This window comes from Vitis riparia, chromosome 1 (genome assembly GCF_004353265.1).
Source record: "Vitis riparia cultivar Riparia Gloire de Montpellier isolate 1030 chromosome 1, EGFV_Vit.rip_1.0, whole genome shotgun sequence".
In the NCBI taxonomy this organism is placed as follows: Eukaryota; Viridiplantae; Streptophyta; class Magnoliopsida; order Vitales; family Vitaceae; genus Vitis; species Vitis riparia.
The window spans coordinates 2414369-2428688 of NC_048431.1; the positions used below are offsets into that span (position 1 = coordinate 2414369).

General features: G+C 30.3%; 1 protein-coding gene and 2 long non-coding RNA genes across 3 annotated transcripts; all 3 read left to right on the forward strand.

Annotated features, from left to right (window-relative positions):
- Positions 1 to 2323: 2323 nt before the first annotated feature.
- On the forward strand, positions 2324 to 4656 carry LOC117924094. The gene is made up of 3 exons (XM_034842653.1): positions 2324 to 2466; positions 2632 to 2775; positions 4262 to 4656. The coding sequence occupies exons 1-3, from the start codon at positions 2349 to 2351 to the stop codon at positions 4378 to 4380; spliced, it is 381 nt and encodes a 126-aa protein (XP_034698544.1). The 5' UTR covers positions 2324 to 2348; the 3' UTR covers positions 4381 to 4656.
- Positions 4657 to 10224: 5568 nt separating this feature from the next.
- Positions 10225 to 10856, forward strand: LOC117923172. Its single transcript, XR_004652601.1, has 2 exons — positions 10225 to 10391; positions 10485 to 10856. It is a non-coding gene; the product is annotated as an uncharacterized LOC117923172 (long non-coding RNA).
- A 1587-nt stretch (positions 10857 to 12443) lies between these two features.
- LOC117924853 lies at positions 12444 to 13297 on the forward strand. The gene is made up of 2 exons (XR_004652860.1): positions 12444 to 12869; positions 12989 to 13297. It is a non-coding gene; the product is annotated as an uncharacterized LOC117924853 (long non-coding RNA).
- The last annotated feature ends 1023 nt before the right edge of the window (positions 13298 to 14320 follow it).

Here is a 14320-nt window from a genome sequence, read left to right on the forward strand (position 1 = left end):
TAGGATATCGGTTGAAGAGTGTTTGTGATGAAAGTGAATATGTAGCACTATGATAAAAATTATTTTGATGGCATTCATGTTGATGTTGCAATTGAAGAGCATATTAATATTTGACCAAAACTTATAAAAAAAAAAAATTTTTTTTGTAACTTTCGAAAAATAACAAAAATCTTTGATATAATTAACTTATTAATATCTTAACCTTACTCAATAATCCATCAATCATCTATATTATTTGATCTTAAAATTTATAATCAGTAAATTCTCAATCCATCATGATTATATTAATTTAGTTCATTTAATTTATCAATTATATCTCAATTAAATCAATTTTTTTTTAAAAAAAATTAAATTCCCTAAATAATAATTTAAATTCTCATGTTTAATAAATTTGAATAGCTTTTACCTAAATTAAATATTATTAGTGATATGATACCTACCACCATCAAATGGTAAGGTCATTCTGTTATAATTATAATATTTGGGATGGTTCAAGGAAATATCAATCATTTCAATTGTTATAAAACTATTTATTATATCCTTTAGTGGATTTCACCTAACTCTTTTATGTGTGCTATAAGCATTTTAGAATTTTAGAGTTGATTTCAATATCTTAACCTTACCTAATCATCCATGAATAATCTATATTATTTGATCGTATATAATCATTAAATTCTCAATCCTTTGTAATTATATTAATTTAGTTCATTTACTTTGTCAATTATATCTCAATTAAATAATTTTTTTTAAATAAAATCCCTAAATAATAATTTAAATTCTTATGTTTAATAAATTTGAATCGCTTTTACCTAAATTGAATATTATCAATGATATGATACCTACAAACATCAAAAGGGTCATCTATTATAATTAGAAATATTTGGTTAAAAGAGATGAAATAATCCTAAATTATAAATCTAACTTTTCCCAAGATTGTTTTTTTGAAGTAATATATTTTTTTACATAAATGTCTTTTATCATTTCATGTATTTACATGTAGGTTTTTAAACAAATAGTTATTTTTACCAGAAAATAATAAGGGCATTCTGTTAAAATAAGATATAAAAAAATGACTGAGGGTTAAATTTCAAAAATTAGGTTTCCACCTGCCCTATTAATCAAATAACCCTTATAATTATAATATTTAGGATGGTAGAAGGAAATATCAATCATTTCAATTGTTATAAAACTATTTCTTATATCCTTTAGTAGATTTCCACCTAACTCTTTTACGAGTACTATAAACATATTAGAATTTTAGAGTTGATTTTATTTACACGCATAGTATAAATACATTAAATCATTAACATTAATTTCAAATTTTGTTAGATAGCGCTTTATAGATGTATTTTATATATAAAATTTATTATTTAGAAAATTGTTAAATGCATTTACCTAAAATTTTTCTAAAAAATAAATTTTATGAATTGAGTAAATTTTATAAAAGTGCTAATTAATAGAATTTGAGGATTAAACGTATTAATCAATGTTTTGAGAACCAGACTGATCATTGAACTAGAAAAATTATCGATTCATGATTCACTAATTGGACTGATAATCGAATCGTATTCAAATCGATGATATCACAACTATATAATTTATAAATTATTAAAATTTAAAATAATTATAAAAATAAAAATAATAATTTATATATCATTTAAATTTTATTTTTAAATCATAAACTTATTTTAAAATCATAAATTTATTTAAAATTATAATGTTTTCATTCATTTAAATTATAATCATAAGTTTTAATAAAAGAAGGGCGGCCAAAGGGGGGCGCGGAGAAGCCACCGGCCCACCAGCTCTGTGGGTGTGCTTTGGTTCTACTACTTGTAGTGTGGATCATGATCTCTCGTGTCTCCACACAAATGGGTCCTGCATCCAATATGCTATGTGCTGAGCTAGAGAAAAGGCAAGAAAAGGACATTGTTGTACGCAGTAATGTTGTTATAAACAAAATGTACATAGAATAATCGTTACATAAGAGAATTTAGAAACAAAATGTTGTTATACATGTATTCTCTGGTGAATGAAAGTATGCATCCAGTCAAAACTTGCTCTATAGCAAGTCTTTTTGCATCATTGGGCACGCTTGTTTGACTAGTTTTATTGATTGTGTGTGGAGAGTGGAGTACACCACTGACACCACTTGACGCGGTGAGATTAAAACACGCCAAAAATTTTGGTGCGCGGACCATAGCACTCAGTATCGCAACTGCCCAGAAAATTCATACATTGTGAGAAGGAAAACTCAGAATTTCATGTATATAGACACACAAAGGGAACCAATTAATCAAGCTTAAATGCAAACAACTCCCTCCACGCTCTTGCTCTGAAAAATAATAATGTCTGAGAAGACGTGTCTGCTTCTTTCCATCCTCTTGATCTCAGTCGTCTTTTTCTTCACATTACCAACTGCTGGAACTGGAAGAGTACTGCAGGCCGATGCACCTGCGCAAGAGGGTATGTACTATTTATACTCCAGTATCATGATTTGTAAGATTCAGAATCTCTTTACATGTGTGTATATGGGGAAACTACCCACCCAGAGGTTAGCCTGCTGGTCCTGAAATGGCTTAAAGCATTTTTTATATGATCATGAATTATGATTCAGTTGCGTTATGGCAGATAATTATGAGAGTACTCAGAGTGGGAATGGTCGAAGCAAAATAGGAGTAAGGGGCAGCAAGTCCAACCCAACAAAGTCAGCCACTGGCCAGTCATCTCCCTCTCAGGCATCCCCCACCCGCAGATCTCATAGGATTTTTCGGAGTAAGTTGCCATCACTAATTTCTCCCGAGCCAGTGAGCACATGTTTGATGTGTTTTTTATGAGTTATATATTCGGAAAAATGATCCTCATTTTTTAAACGGTAAAATAACCTTTTGTTTTTAGCAAAAATACCCTCCTCGTGTTTTTATTCCTATCTTAGATCAAAATATATTTTTTGAAAAAAAATCATGAAGGATATGTTTAAGGGAAGTTGTGTTTGGGGAGCCCCATTTGAAGGTTATATGGGAATGAAACCATAGAAAGTGGAATATGGGCTTTGTCCATTAATGATCAGAATATTTTTTTTTTATGCACTAAATACTGTTTCAAAAAGTTATTCCAAAATTGCCCTTTTGTTTAGCTTACCGAAACAGTATATAGTACAAAAAAAAAATAATAGTTTGGTCATTAAAGGACAAAGCCCATATTCCTGTTTCTTTGGGTTTAATTTGCATATTAGCTTCAAATGGGTCACTGTAAATATAAATTTTCCATATGTTTATCTATAATTTTAAAAGAATGGAGATTGAGTTGTTTTGGTTTTTTTTTTTTTTTTTTTGTTTTTCAAGATGAGAAGTATTTTAATCTTTTCAACTATATATTCGTTGGGTAGACATTGGAGTGGAAATTATTAGGATGAAAAAGGTATTTCAAACTCAGGGTTGATATTTTAAAATATAAAAATATATTTGGCATTAAAAAAAATATGAAACATATCAATGTTGAACATCTTCATGCTTTAGGGTTATTTGCTTTTTTAATGTCTTAAAAATAAATTGCTCTTAGTTTTAATAAAAATGTTAAAAAATTTTACTTTTTTCATTAAAATATCTTAATTGTCTTAAAAAAAAATGATAATTTAAGAATCAAGTCTTAAAACAACTTAAATAAAAAAATTATTTTGATACTTATGTATTAAAATAACAAAAACAAAAGCAAATGCTATCAGTCTCATTGTTATGTAGTAACATTTGTACATCAATTAATTACTAAACCAATAGCACCATAATTAGTGTTATGGTTGTGAAGAATTGTAAATAAAATATAAAAATTCTAAATTAAAAAAAAAAAAAAAAAAACAACAACAAAGAGATTTGAACTCCCATTGGATCTCTTATGCAGTGGCATAAATAAGCTCATTAATTAGGAGGGAAGATGAAGAGATTGCAAATGATAAAGAAAGCCTTCCCAGCAGTCTGTGTGTGTGTTTTTTTTCCTTTTTTAAACTCACATTTTTTCATGAAAAACACCACTAAATCTTTCGGGTTTAGTAGTTAATTTTTGTACAGATTTTATATTTGTATTAACTTTAATCTACATCCGGCTGTAGTTCATAATAAAGCAATACTGAAGATCGTTTATTTTCCTTAGAAAGGGATGGCATTTGGCACATTCCAAAATCTATGATTGTTTTATTATAAAAATAGTATTTGTTATTATTTTAAAATTTATCATCATCTGATAAGCTGGGTTTCTTATATTCAAGGAATGGATCCTTCGCCCTGTTCGCATATTCCCGGCCAGTCAGGTAGTTGTGATACTTCACCTGGTCATCTCGCATCAACTGGGGAGGAGCCACCTAGCAGACTGCCACAAACTCCATGAATTTGCTTCGATTGCAGTTATAATTTATAAATTTATATTATGGTCATCTCCCTTCTCTAATCTCTCATCTCTCCACCCAAGTGGGGTTCCTTGTCGAATGTGCCATATGCTGAGAGAAAGGGCTAGAAGAGGACACCATTGTCCGCTGTGATGTTGATAATAATCAACATATGTGACACAATTTGGAAACAAAATGTTGTGGTATGAATATCTTAGCGTTGTTTGTATCGTACGTTGTTTCCTAAAAAGAAAAAAGAAAAAAAAGAAATTGGAATACTTTTCTTAGAGTGTGCTTCATTTAGAATTTTGCTTCCATTACCTAGAATTTTGCTTCATTTATTAACTTGGAAAGGGGTCATTAAAGGATTCCGCTTTTATAATGAGTTACAGTCTGCCTTTTTAAAGTTACTTTTCTTCACTTCAGAATTAATTCTTTAAGAGGAAAATTACATTAACCCCATTCCATCATTCATCTTCACTCAAGCTTCGCCTTTTGGACATATAAATAAGCAATTTGGAACTTTCTCTTTTGCATTTTTGAATTCATTTCAAACTTTTATTTACTAATTTTTTAAGTCCAAGACAATTTGGTGTTGTAGCAAACTTTCAATTCTAATCCTTGATGTGTGTATACTTAATAAATTTGAACCATTGAATCATAATTGAATAAAAAGAGACTTAGGTTTAAAAAATAGCATCAAGGTAAAAAAAAAAAAATGTTTATTGTATAAGAAAATGCAATATATTTTGGTCATATATTTACTTTTAATTGAACTTTTTAGGCTTATTTTGAAGAGCATGACATATATTATAAGTTTAAGTTTTTAGGAAAGTTGATGGCACAATGAATCACATATTGTTTTTATAATGTATTTGAACATATTGCATGTTGGAATAGATTTCAAATTGTTATTTAATGTGATAAACCACAAAAATAATTTTAATTATATTTAAAACAAACCGTATGTACATTAAATATTAGAAAGTATGTTTTGAAAATAAGTTTGTAGCATAAAAGAAGAGTTTTCTTTAAATCCCATCTTCTCCCTTTGGATTTTTTAAAAAAATTAAAGAGGCATGTCAAATTATAAAATTGCTCCTTTTTTTTTCATCAATTTACACTAATTCAAAATCCTTACTCTAATCTCATTGTCTTATCTTTTGAAAGGTTACTTAGTTCCTGTTCTAATTTATTTCCTTTTTTTTTCACTTCAAATAAGAAAAGGAAAAAAAAAAAAAAAAGGCTATATTTGATTTCCAAAAAAATTGAAGGAAAATGTGAAAGAAAGAAAATAAAAAGGAAAAGTTGATGGAAAGAAAAAATAAATAAAATAAAAAATAAGTTTAAATTTAATAAATTGTTTTTATACCATTTTTTTCAAACTCATTTTATTTATTTATTTTTATTATACGAAGATTACATAATTTAAAAATATATAAATTTCACTAGTGAAGTGAAGTGAAGTGTACACCTCATGAATTTTGGAAACTTCTTTGTTAGTTCCCATACTCTTATTTTCAGTGCTGTGCCTAGAAACACAAATGATATAGGCTCTCACTATAAATGGGGGCCGAGGTCTTCTCATGAGCATTGGCAACTAAATAAGAAAACCCCAAGAGGCAAGAGATGGGTGCAGGTGGCAAGACTTTCCTCATCCTCTGCATTCTCTTTTTCATTTCTTCGAGAGGCCTTGGTGGTGTCTAATGCCCTAAAACCTTCACAAACACAACATGTTGTTCAGCGTATAATTGGTGAGACTGAGCCCTTTACATTTATTTTTTTATACACAAAAACAATCAATAATTTAGAAGAATTAGCATATAGTGTGTCACAATTTATCTGATAACCTTGGCTTCTTTTTGTTGATGAAGGGTCAAGAGAGCGTGGATACAAATGGCCAAGAGACTGTGGGGGTACATGCCCAAGTGATCCAGTTCATGCCCCCAGACCACGTTGCAGACCTGGTAAAGTCGGCTGTGGAAGGCTTCCAGCTCCGTGAATTTGGTAGATCTCTTATTCTTCTGGTGTTTTTGGCATCTATGAAAGTAATAAAGCAATAAATTGGGTCATCCTCTCTACATGTGAATTCCCACAAGTGGGCTCTTGGATGCATGTGTAGCATGTAGATGAACGAAAAGAAAAGGTGCAGTACAGTCTCGTTGTAATGGTGTTGTATATCTAACGTAATGGTATGCGAGAAGAGTTGTCGGGAATAGAAGGGCGAGCGTATATGGTGCAGTACGATCCTCTCTTATATATACATCAATCCTAGTAGTTCATGATGGCCGTGAAACCATCTTCTCCTTCCGGTAGACAACTTCATTCTCCAAAATTCTGAGTTTCAAGTACAAGTCATGCTTATGATTTTCAACAACCACTTCCTTTTCTATACTCAAAGATTTCTGATCGCTTCATCCATATATTACCTTTAGGAATCATTAATCTATGGAGTACAAACAAGTTTATTGTGATGAAATGGGTTTATAAAATGAACTATAAGTAGTATGGTTTGATGGATTGATGTAAAGCAAATTAGTCACCAAGCATCATAAATAGAAGCCAAGAGTATTAACTACTTGGAATTTTCCCATTAGACGAGATCCCTCCTCTCTCAGGTAATAATCCACTAGGAGATTAAAAAAACTTCAATAGTTGAAAAGAGTTCAAGAAAAGAATCTTCAATAGTTTAAAGCTAACCCAATAATAAACTTGACTTTTTTAAAAGTAATGTTAATGGGAATTTCTTGTAAATTATTTTATTTAAAATGAAAATTATAGTAATCTCATTCTGTCATTAACTTACTGTCATGATCAGTAACCATGACTTTCCTCATGAGCATTCTTAACTAATTAAGAGAACACCAAGAGATGGTTCGTTGCAAGGCTTTCCTCATCTTCTGCATTCTCTTACTCATTCATTTTGAGGCCTTGGTGGTGTCTGATACTCTAAAACCTTCACAAACACTACGTATTGTTCAGCATCTTTTTTAACCAGGACCTTTGCTATCTTTTTTTGGTTGGTTTGTTTGTTTTTAGTTTGAAGTGAGAGAAGATCGGACGACCAGGAACAAGAAAAAAATGAAATGGGAAAGGGAAAGTTTAGGGTTATTTTAATGGGTGCAGGAATAAAAAATATTATATAAAAAATGTAGAAAGACAGATGTCAATTATGATATTAAAATAAGGAGGTGTGACCGTGTGAAAAGAAAATGGTTGGGAATCTAGGGATGAGATGGAGTCCACGTTGTAAAAATGTCGCGCTAGCGAAGTGAAGTGTACTGTACACCTCATGAATTTTGTCAACTGCTTTGTTAGTTCCCTTACTTTTATTTGCAGCGCTGTGCCTTGAAACATATCTGATAGGATCTCACAATAAATGGGGGCCGAGGTCTTCTCATGAGCATCGGCAACTAATTAAGAAAACACCAAGAGATGGGTGCAGTTGGCAAGGCTTTCCTCATCGTCTGCATTCTCTTATTCGTTCCTTCTGAGGCCCTGGTGGTGTCCAATGCTCTGAAACCTTTCACAAACACAGCATAGAACTGGTAAGACCGAGCCTTTTTCCATATTTTATTTCTATAGATAAAAACAATCAATATTTTAGAAGGATTAATCAGCATATTGTTTTTCATAATTTATCTGATACTTTTCTTCTTTGTTGAGAATGGTCAAGAAACTGTGGGAGAACTTGCCCGAGTGGTCCAGTTCATGCCCCCATAGCACGTTGCAGCCCTGCAGATAAATATCATGGCTGCAGAAGGCCTCCAGCTCCGTGAATTTGGTCTCTTATTCTTATGGTGTTCTTGGCAGCCATGAAAGTAGTAAAGCAATAAATTGGGTCATCGTCTCTATATGTGAATTCTCACAAGTGGACTCTTGGATGCATATGTGAATCTGTATATAAGCGAAAATGAAAAGGTACAGTGTCTCGTTCTAATGGTGTTGTATATATATGTAACGTAATGGTGTCTGAGAAGAATTAATCAACATGTTGTTTCAGTGTGGATTAATTTGCCTCTGTAATTAATGATAATAAATTCATATATATCCTAGAAATTTTGAGGTATTATCAGCTCATACGTAGATTCAGCACCACACTACCACTCAGCCATGCATTTGGCATAGAATATCGAATTCCAAATGAAAGTACCAAGTGTCATCAGCTTCAGTACCTTTACTCTATTGTGGAAATTGCTACCTAATTTTACCATCTTTCATCATATTTCTGTTATCAAATTATTTTCTTTTTTATTTTAATTACATCTTTCATCAAATTCATTAATTCTTTTCACCAACTACCCAGTTGTTAACATCTACCGGATGGCTTCCAAGTTCTTGGATCACGTCCAATTTTTAATACCTCAAGGCTCAGAATTGAAAAAGAAAAAGAGTAGAGTTTTCATTACTTAGAATTTTGCTCCATTTATTCATTTGGAAAGGGTTTATTAATACCATGTTTGTCCAAATGGATGGAAAATGTTGGAAAAAGAAAATTGAAGAAAAATAAAAAAATAGATCTAAAACCAATAAATTATTTTTATATATTACTTCAAACTTTTTTTATTTATTTAGTTCTTCTACATAATGATTAAATAATTTAAAAACATACATCTTCCTTAATAATTTTAATTATATTTAACTTTATTTTGCATTTTCATAATAAAATCAAATATTAGAAAATTATAGTCATTTAACATCTTTTTCTTTCCCAACTATTTTCTAGAACCAAACATATCCTAAAAAGTTCTATTTTAATCTTATTTCCTCATTCATCTTGAGTCAAGCTTCACCTTCTAAACATAAATAAGTCATTTATAACTTTTCATTTTGTAGTTTTGAATTCATTTGAAACTTTTATATATCAATTTTTTAAGTAAACTACAATTTGATGTCATATAATTGGAATCCTTGATGCATATATAATTACTAAATTTGAACTATGGAACGATAATTGAGTAAAATGAGACTTAAGTTTTAAAAGTAGTGTCAAGGGAAAAAAAAAAAATTATTGTATGAAACATGTAATACATTTTACTTGGATAATTACTTTTAATTGAATGACATCTTTAGTAATTATAAGCCATATAAATAGTTTTTCTTTTTTTTTTCTTTTTTTTTTTAAAGTATTACATTAAATATTAAAAATTACTTTTTAAAATAAGTTTGTATCATAAAAGAAGATTTTTCTTTAAAACCCATCTTTTTCACTTTAAATACTATTATTTTTCTAGTTTTTTAAGATTAAAGGGATATGTTAAATTATAAAATTTCTCATTTGTTTCGCGAATTCATGCATACTTGAAAATCCTAACTCTAATCTTATCATCTTCTCTTTTGAAAGCTTCCCTTGTTCCATTTCTATTTATCTCATCTTTTCTTGCACTTTAATTTAGAAAAAAGAAAAAGAAAAAAACATAAATAAAAAAACAGGAGTAACCATGACCTTTCCTATCTTTTGTCTGTTCCTTTCTTTGCATTTTTTTAGTCTGAAGGGAGGAGAAGATGGGATGATGAAGAACAAGAAAAATATGAAGATAGGAAAGGGAAAGTTTAGGGTTTTTTCAATGGGTGTAGGGATAAAGAATATAAAAACAAAAAGTGGAAAGACAGATGTCAATTCTGATTTTAAAGTAACAAATATTAATATAATGAGGTGTGAGAAGAAAAAAAGGTTGGGAGTGTCGGGATGAAATGGAATCCACGTAGTAAAAATGACGCACTAGTCAAGTAAAGTGTACACCTCACGAATTTTGGAAACTGCCTTGTTACTTCCCTTACTTTAATTTGCAGTGCTGTGCTTTGAAACACAAATCATAGGATCTCAATATAAATGGGGGCCGAGGTCTTCCCATGAGTATTGGTAACCAATTAAGAAAACAGCAAGAGATGGGTGCAGGCGGCAAGGCTTTCCTCATCCTCTGCATTCTCTTATCCATTCCTTCTGAGGCCTTGGTGGTGTCTGATACTCTAAAACCTCCACAAACACTACATATTGTTCGGCATATAATTGGTAAGACTGAGCCCTTTTACATTTTTTTTTTATATTCATAAAACCAACCAGTATTTTAGAAAGGAGATAACTTTGGCTTCTTTGCTGATGAAGAGTCAAGACGCTGTGGGGCTGTGTGCCCAAGTAATCCAGTCCATGCTCCCAAAGGAAGTTGCAGACCTGCGGGTAAACACGGCTGCGGAAGGCCTCCGGCTCCGTGAATTTGGACTGTTATTCTTATAGTGTTTTTGGCAGCTATGAGGGTAATAAAGCAATAAATTGGGGCATCTCTCTACATGTGAATTCTCACAACTGGGCTCTTGGATGCGCATGTGTAATATGTAGATGAGCGAAAAAGAAAAGGTGCAGTTTCTCGTTGTAATGGTGTATGAGAAGAATTAATGATTGTGTTGCTTCAGTATGGATTACTTTGCCTCTGTAGTTAATGATAATAAATTCATAATCAATACTATCCTCTTATATATACATTGATCCTTCCTGGAAATTTTGGGGTATTATCAGCTCATATTTAGATGCAGCACCACACTACCAACCACCCATTTGGCATAGAATATCGAATTCCAAAGGAAATATTGTCAATTGGTAACCTAGAAAATGAAAGAAAATATTGGGTTCTAAGTCTTAAACTACTTATAATTGCTAAAAGTATGTGAGAATGAAATTCCTATGATGGTGCTATCCAAAGGGATTTGACTGTATATTTTCAACCTATAATGGTTGAACCTTAAGCTGTTATTGAAAAGATACTAATCAAAGCTCAATCATCTTCAATGGAACAGATTTTAGCTTGATTGATGGAGACATTGTATGGATAAAAGAAAAATACTATAGGGGGGAATGTCGACCTTTCTTTTTTATTTTTTTTTTAAATTAAAAGAATATGTAAAATTTTTAATATCTCATTTTTTTCTTGATTCACACCTAATAATCCAAACTCTAATCTCAGTATCTTCCTTTTTCAATATTTGCCTTCTTCCCTCCTTGTATTTACTATCTTTTTTCTCCCTTCAGTTTTTCTTTTTTTAAAAAAATAATTAAAAATTAAAAATTAAAATGTTTTATCTTTTTTTTTTCTTTTTTTTTTGTGGCTAATTTGAAACAAATATAAAAATATCGGTAATCACGGATATCAGTACTTCGATTTTACGGATATATCGGAGATATATCAGCGGATATTTTGGAAAAAAATATCAATAAACTTAAAATTAATCAAAATTTATAAAAATATAAGAAAAACTTCATAAAAATGTAATTAAAAGTATATTGATATTTTTAAGTTGTTTTATTAAATAATTTTATATATGTATAATATGATTTATCATATTTGATAATAATATCGTATGCATCGATAAAAATATGAATGTTATAAGTGTATATTTATTATTAAATTACATCTAATATTATGATATTTGATTGTAATACGTCTAATTTTAAAATATATATTAATATTAAAATTATGATCCATTTAATTCAATTGTATTAAACAATATAAAATAAATTATGATATATGTATAATTTTTTAATATTTAATTAATTATTAATGATATTAAAAACATTATGAAGAAAATTATATAATTTTTATATTTTTGGTAATCAATTAAAAGAAAATTTTGCATTTAATTATAAAATAATTATAATTGATTTGCTCTTTAAAATATTCTTTTAATATTTTCTTTATATAATGAGTTTAACTATATATATGTTTAATGCATATTATATAACAAAGGTGAGTTTGCCCGGATGGTAAGTGGGTTGATCTCATTTGATCGCCGATATATTGCGAGATATCGTCAATTTTTTTGGATTTCTCCTGAAATATCGTCGGATCAATATTTCTCCATGAAATATCGTATCGACCCCTCTCGATACACGATATATCGTTGACATATCGCAATATTTTCCTCCTCGAAAGGAGAACAGGAGAAGACGGGATGACGAGGAACAAGAAAAAAAAATGAAATGGAAAAAGGGAAGTTTGGGGTTTTTTAATGGGCATGCAGGAATATAAAAAAATTAAAAAAATAAAAAAGAAAAGAAATAAAGGAAAAAGACAAATGTCTTAAAATAATGAGGTGTGAAAAGAAAAAGGTAGGGATGAAAAGGAATCCACATTAGAAAACTGATCCACTAGTGAAGTGCAGTGAAGTGCACACCTTGTGAATTTTGGAAACTGCTTTTTTAGTTCTCAAATCAAATAATAGGAAGCAGCAAGGTGGCTGCCAATGTATGGTTCCCATGCTTTTATTTGCAGTGCTGTGCCTTGAAACACAAATGATGGGATCTCACCATAAATGGGGGCTGAGGTCTTCTCATGAGCATTGGCAACTAATTAAGAAAACACCAAGAGGCAAGAGATGGGTGCAGGTGGCAAGACTTACATCATCCTCTGCATTCTCTTCTTCATTTCTTCTGAGGCCTTGGTGGTGTCTAATGCCCTAAAACCTTCACAAACACAACATGTTGTTCAGCATGTAATTGGTAAGACTGAGCGCTTTACATTTTTTCTTTGTACACAAAAACAATCGATATTTTAGAAGAATTAGCATATAGTGTGTCACAATTTATCTGATAACCTTGACTTCTTTCTGTTGATGAAGGGTCAAGAACGTGTGGGAGAACATGCCCTAGTGATCCGGTTCATGCCCCTAGAACAGGTTGCAGACCTGGTAAACCTGGCTGCGGAAGGCCTCCAGCTCCATGAATTTGGTCTGTTATTCTTATGGTATTTTTGGCAGCTATGGAAGTAATAAAGCAATAAATTGGGTCATCCTCTCTATATGTGAATTCTCACAATTAAGTGGACTCTTGGATGCATGTATTCGTATACTACAGCAGCCAAAAAAACAAAGTGCAGTGTCTTGTTGTAATGGTATGTATATATGAGAATTAATCCAAGTTTCGTTTCAGTGTGGGTTTGCTTTGCCTCCATAATTGATTAATTAACGATAATGAAATATTCATAATGAGTAGTGTCCTCTCGTGTGTGTACACATGGATGTATTATTGGGTTTTAAGCTTTTCAAACCCATCATCTTAGTTCTAATATCAATTCTTGAATTGGGTGTCGACTATTTTTATTTGAAACCTAATTTGATGTCCAATAAAAATATGTTAAGTCTTTTATGATATTTGACATAATTAATTGTTACTGAAATAACTCATTTCACCCAAACGACTATCACACCCATTTGACATGGAATATTAACGTATTTTATAAAATAAAAAAGAATAAAATTTACAATAATTTCAACTATTATTATTTCATGAAATTACTATTTAATTGTATCATCTTTAATTAAATTATGTTTCTCACCTATTAATGTGATAGTCTAATGTTGAATTTGTTACTACTATTTATATTTATTGTATTATACACCAATTGTTACCAATACATACTTTAACAATATATTTAAGTAAAAAAACATATATTGATCAAGACTATGAAGTTGTAATATTTCTATAGATTATTTCATAGATTATGTTACCAATTCATGTAAATTTATTTGTGTATGTTTTAAGCTAAAATAAAACGTCCATTGTCCCTCAATTGATATGTCATGTGAACATGGAGCAAGTGTGCCTCAATTACTATTTCATGTTAAGACGGAGTAAGGAGTGAGTGATGATCATGGCAATCAATGATAAAGGAATGAATAATTGGGGAAATTTTGAAAGAAAAATAAATAAATAAATAAAATTAAATTAAAAGGAAGTTGGGAAAGAAGGTAAATTAAATTTAGGGGTTTTGGGTAAGTGTGTATAAAGGAGATGAACACGAATAATTATACAATTTGACAAATCCACTTTGATTTTAATATAAAAAATATAAAAATAATGAAATGCAAAAGGAAAAAGGTGGAGATGAAGTGGAAACCAGTAAAGTGTGCACAACTCATGAAAAATTATATATCTAGTATCGATTAAAGGAA